Source organism: Solanum dulcamara, chromosome 9 (genome assembly GCF_947179165.1).
Source record: "Solanum dulcamara chromosome 9, daSolDulc1.2, whole genome shotgun sequence".
Classification (NCBI taxonomy): Eukaryota; Viridiplantae; Streptophyta; class Magnoliopsida; order Solanales; family Solanaceae; genus Solanum; species Solanum dulcamara.
The window spans coordinates 43292344-43298343 of NC_077245.1; the positions used below are offsets into that span (position 1 = coordinate 43292344).

The 6000-nt window shown below is 34.4% G+C and overlaps 1 protein-coding gene across 1 annotated transcript in view; it reads left to right on the plus strand.

The window, feature by feature from the left end:
- Window positions 1-3517, plus strand: part of LOC129904391 (phosphatidylinositol-3-phosphatase SAC1) — a 46993-nt gene extending 43476 nt beyond the window's left edge. The window contains exons 15-16 of the mRNA XM_055979957.1: window positions 2531-2642; window positions 3027-3517. Of these exons, the coding sequence (XP_055835932.1) occupies window positions 2531-2642; window positions 3027-3275 (361 nt within the window). The 3' untranslated portion in view covers window positions 3276-3517. The remainder of the gene's footprint in view (window positions 1-2530; window positions 2643-3026) is intronic.
- The last annotated feature ends 2483 nt before the right edge of the window (window positions 3518-6000 follow it).

Sequence of the window (6000 nt, forward strand, 5' to 3'; positions counted from 1 at the left end):
GATCTATGAATAGAATCTTTCTGTAAATAGAACAACTCTAAAACTCCCCCCTTTTGGCATCATCAAAAAGTAACAATGTCAATTTCCCCCCTTTTAGTTTGTTCTTGGACTTGAGAATAGTTTGAGTCATACCTTTTAGATTGTTCTTAGACTAAAGTGTGAATTTTTTCCCTGATCTTTGAGAAGTACTTTGTTCAACTTCTGAATCAGAGTTAGCCATCTCAGGTAAGAGTGTTCTCTGTATCAGGTTTTTCTTTGATAGTAAAGGAGTTACCCGTTGAGGCCGACACTTTCTCGTTGTCACTCAAGGGTTGATCATCCTCTTCTTCATAATTTGCATGTAGAGTATCCCATATTTGCTTTGTCAAGTCTCAAGAGAGGTTATGATCATATATGGCAGGAGCAATACTTTGGAGAAGAATTTCTTTGGGAAATTGGGAAGAGCACTGAATGATTGGGAAATTGGGGAAGTGGCCAGTCTGCTGGAAGTACTTAACTCACACCCTACTCTATCCATTGGGCCTGACAAGCCTAGATGGAAACTACACAACAAGGGAATGTTTAAAGTGAACTCAACAATACAGAGATCACTACTGGGAACTCAACACACTACATACAATGCTAGACATATGGCCTTGGAAGCTAGTGTGGAAGATCAAATGTCCTGCTAAGGTAGCTTGCTTTACTTGGTTGGTATGTAAAAAGGCTTGCCTAACCCATGAGACTCTCCAGAAAAAGGGCTGGCAGATATGCTCAAGATGTGCCTTGTGTGAGCAGGATGCAGTGGTCAATGCTCATTATTCATGCACTGTAAGGCAGCTATAAGCAGGTGGGAAAGTATTGGGGAACAAAGGAAGAAAGGAGCACTGGTGGAGAACTACCTCAGCAAGTATATGGTAGACCTTATGGAAAGAAAGAAATTCAAGGTGTTTTGATGGTCAAAACAGCAACTTACAGAAGATTAGAATAAATTGTATAAGCCTTCTGTTTTTTTGGTGCAAACAGAGAGAATTTCTTTGGCTTTGGCATCTAGTTGGGTATTCTCTACATCCTCCCTTGTGTTGTGTAGCTCACAGGTTTTGAGACCAAGTCTTTCTCTTTTCTTGTCCTGGGACTGAGGGATTCTTGGACCATCTTAAATTATATCCCAAAACTCTATGCCCTTGTAGTTAAAAAGTCCTGCATTCTTGTTTTCCACCATTAATAATGAATTCCATTGAAGAACGGGCGTTGATAAGCCTTCTTGAACTCCTGGGGTGCAACCATCTTCAGTCTTCTAAGCTGTTACTCTTTATTGAATATCTAGCTCTGATGCCAATTGTAAGTTTGACTGTGACCTAATCACTCGAAGAACCAGGCTTTGAACAATTATTTAAGAAAGTAAATTGCGGAATATAAATCAACACAAGTATATTATGTTGAAACTCTTTGCTCAAGAGAGTTATAGGAGTAAGAAACCGACTTCCAGATCTCGAATCCAACTTACAATCGGTTCACGTATCACCAAGACTCTGATCCTAATTTGACTTGGTCTTCTACTTCTTCACGCGTACAGGCTTCGTGATCTCCCTATTCCAAGCTAATTCCATCTGCATAATTAATGGTAACTTTCCTAGTATAGATTTCCAGTTCCTTGTGAAACTGAATCCTCCCGTATTGCAATTCTCCGAAGATTCTTTGTGCACACGTGAAACATTTCATCTTGACGGTCTCTTGTTCTGCCCAAAGGAACAGGCTGATGAGTTCCTCTGGCAGTGTTGCTAACTTCTTCATTTCTTTTTGAAGATTTGTGAGGACTTAGTTCTTGAATCTTGAATCTCCATTCTTTAGCATATAGATTCTCTTGTACACAATTTATCAATCATCAAAACGACATATTATCTTGAATTTAGATTTAGAGATCATAGTGCTTCAACATACACCAACCCTGAAAAACAAAATTGATATGAGTAACATGTGGTAAGTGTCACACTCCAAAACCTTGGTCAGACGGACGGCACCCAATGCCTTAACCTTTTTGAGCAGACCAACCTTACATGTATCAATAAACGTGAGTTGTGACATGTACATAATGGCGGAAATGAAAGTTTTTCATGAAAAATTCTTACCTTCTATAAAACATGAAATCATAATTACAATGTAATACTAATTCGTATAAGCCATGGAGTTCCTCTATTCAATCCTTTTAGTAGCCCTACATTGTTATTGATACATAGGTCCTCCACCCTAGTTCATTCAAACACCTTATGACCTTATTACCCTCGGGGGTCCCACACTACTGGTTTTAGTGTGACCTTAGCATTTTTGAGCTGGAATTGGCCGAATTTGAAGGTTCAAATTTATTGGGCCTTACAGAAAGAAAAGGGAGCTGGTAGTATTCCTCATTTTCCTTCATGTGGACACTCATTAGGAATTGATTAATATGTTTGTTTTGGTTCCTTTCAAGGGACTATATATACCAAATCGTTTTCCTGTTGTAGTACTCTTTCGGTTCAGTTCACACTCCCTCACTGTTTTAATCCTCTTCTAGATACCTTACAATGACGGCGACAAATGAAGCTAATGGCTGGTATGGTGGTACATTGCTTGGTGATCAAGACGAGAGCAGTGAAATCTACCGACATTATGCAGAACTTATCCAGGTACAGATATGTGCAACTTTTGTCTGTAGTCATGCTTTGCAATATTCTGGTGCGTGGAAATGTTTTGCTGGTTAAGTCGCTCAAGTGTTTCAGTTTCTCTCAAAATAAACTAGATTAGATTCTTATCATGTTGGAGGACTTTCAATCATATTTAGGACTCACCTAAGCATGAGGCTGAAAATTTAGGTATTGCAAATTTTAATAACAATTGGCTTATGGCTTTGAGGAAACTTTAGACCCAGATCCATTTCAAAAATTGTCTTTCGGCTTCAATGAGCAATATTCCTCCATGATAGTGGCAATTGTTGTTAAGTACATGTTTTTCTGTTACAGAAAATTGCCTTTGGATTTGCCTTATTCACGTGATATTGTGTTATCAAGCAGGGTCCTGCAATGGAACCTTTTGAACATGATTCTGAGAATGAGAAGTATTACACCGAGCTTCTCCTGAAAGGCTCAGCTGATGCCATGGACGATACAGCTATTGAAGCAGAGATGGAATCTGCTTTCAAGGCGTATGACCAAATTGGTGCAGATCTTGGGATATTCCCCAAGTCGTGTAAGGCACTGGCTGCTGATCCCAGCCAACTAACAAGATGGCTAGTTGGTGAAGACAAGCTGCCCAACGTATGAAAAAAAAAATACACAGATATGCTGGCATGTATGCATTTTGCCATGTTCATATATTTTGTCGTAATATTTGAGGAACTCTTTTTGAACATTTTAATTTAACAGATAAAAGTGGGTGATTGTTTGTGAGCAGCAGGATTTACTGCTGAAAAGTGAAAAGCATGCTGCTCCTGTACAGTATGTATTTTACATGAAGAAATGTGATCATTACTATTTGTTTCCTTAAGAAGCACAACTTGGTCTTCCCTTTCTTTTCTTATTAGTTTCAAATAAGATGCCAACATTGATGTTAGAATTATATTTTATATCTTAAGAGTCATTTTCTTGAGTTGGCAAGTTTTATGCATTACGGTGCAAAAAATATTCACACGGTTGATTATTATGTGTTGGAGTCGTTTTCTTATGGAATGAACGTAAGTTTTATGCCATTACAGAGCGAAATATATTTACATGGTCCCCTAAAGAAAACACATGCTAAATATTTATATAATTAGGTTTCAAGTGCTCTCTTATAGGTGACCTTTCTTCGTTAAAAAATATGGGGTGGTCAGTTTCCACCATGAAATTTAAGTTATATTTTTTTTTTAATAAAAAAGTATTTAACTTGTAGTTTGTGTTGACAAACTTTGCACTACTAAAAGAGTCCAAAAAGTGACAGAACAAAAAGCGACGGACAGCGTTGTAAATAAATTGTGACGGATAAAACAACGTTGTATGTCGTTTTTTTTTTACTAAGAGCGACGGACAGGGACGCCTAGTCCGTTGCTTATTTTGGCGGTTTTTTCCGCTAAAAATAAATATTATTTTTCTATAAATATTTTATATATTTTATTAAAAAATAATTATTTATAAATTAAATATTACGACGCTGTTCGTCGCAAGTATTTATTTTTTATTTATTAATATTTTTTTAACATAGCGATGAACAAGGTCGCTAAGTACGTCGCTATTGGTCAAACGATTTGGTCAAAAAATTTAAAATAGCAATGAATTGGATCGCTTTGTCCATTGTTTTTTGGTCAAAATGGCGGTCAAAAATTTTTAAAAAAGCGACGGACTTAGAGATTTGTCCGTCGCTTTTATTAAAATATGTGGGAGACAGAACGTATTTTTTCTGTTTTGTCTCTCTCTAAACTCTCTCTTCTCTCTCCCTTCTCTCTACAAATCCACCACCTCCGTTGCCGCCCCGCCTCCCACCGCCGTCCCCCCACCCCCATCGCTGTCCCCCGTCAGTCCCTTGCCTCCGCCGCTGCGCCGCCGCCGTCCTGTGGTGCTTTAGGAGTATTATTAATCTTTAAGAGGTTAGAGCTTAAACCTTATAAAAAATCAATTTTTTTATTTGTCATTTGTTAGTTAGTTAATTAGTTGATTACATTTAGTTTGTTGTAGTTCATTTGTATATTGGATTGTGAAATTAGTGAATGTAGTTATAGTTTTGATTTTAGGACTTAAGTTAGATTTGGGTTGTTGAATTAGATTGTAATTTTTTATAGTAATTTGTGATGTTAATTAGTTAATTAGTTTATGCCATTTAGTTTGTTGTAGTTTATTTGTATATTGGATTGTAAAATTAGTGAATCTAGTTATAGTTTTGATTTTAAGCTTTAAGTTAGATTTGAGATTTTGTATTAGATTGTAAATTGGATAGTAGTTTGTGATTTAGTAGTTACTTAATTAGTTTATTTCATGTAGTTTGTTGTAGTTTGTTTGTATATTGGATTGTAACTTAGGAAGTTTTGAAGTTTGAAACTTAGAGAAAAATATTGGAACTTAATTAGTTTCTTGACTTTTAGGACTTTAGAACTTATAATTAGTATAATTTAGATACTTGAATTTTAGGATACTTAGATTTAGAAACTGAACTTAATTAGAACTTTGAAGTTGAATTGTTTGTTAACTTTAGAAATCTTGTTGAAGTTAAGCTTCCTTTTGAACTAATTAAGCTAATGTTGAACTTTAGAATAACTTAAATACTTGAATATAGGAAATTTTGAAGTTTGAAACTTAGAAAAATATTGGAAATTGGATACTTGAATTATAGGACTTTAATTTAGAACTTATAATTAGAATGACTTAGATAATAATTTTGAACTTTAGGTTTGTATAATTTTTGAAATCTTTAGACTTTAGAATTAATTAAGCTAAGTAAAGTTAGATATTTAAAGTCATGAAGTTGAACTTTAGGACTTTTGAAGTTAAACTTAGAATTTTTTTAGGTGTGTATAAATTTTGAACTCTTTAGACTTTATAGCTAATTTAAATAACTTAGATACTTGAATTTTAGAATATTTTAATTTAGAACTTCAACTTGAATGTCATGAGGTTTGAAACTTAATTTTTACTTGAATTAATTATAAATTGAATTAATTAGAATATGAACTTAATTATAAGTTGAATTAATTAGAAATTGAAATTAATTATAACTTGAATTAATTAGAATATGAACTTAATTATAACTTGAATTAATTAGGACTTGAACTTAATTATAACTTGAATTAATTAGAACTTGAACTTAATTATTATATGAATTAATTAATTATAACTTGAATTAATGACAGTTGTAGTCTCGATGAATTGTAGTCTTTATGAACTAATTAAGCTTGAATATATATAATTTTGTAGATGGATCATCGTTTGTGGATGTATAACATGCATTATGAAGTTGGTGGTGGTTTGACACCTTAATTTATTGACGGTGTAAGAAGTTTTATCGATCATACAATGACAC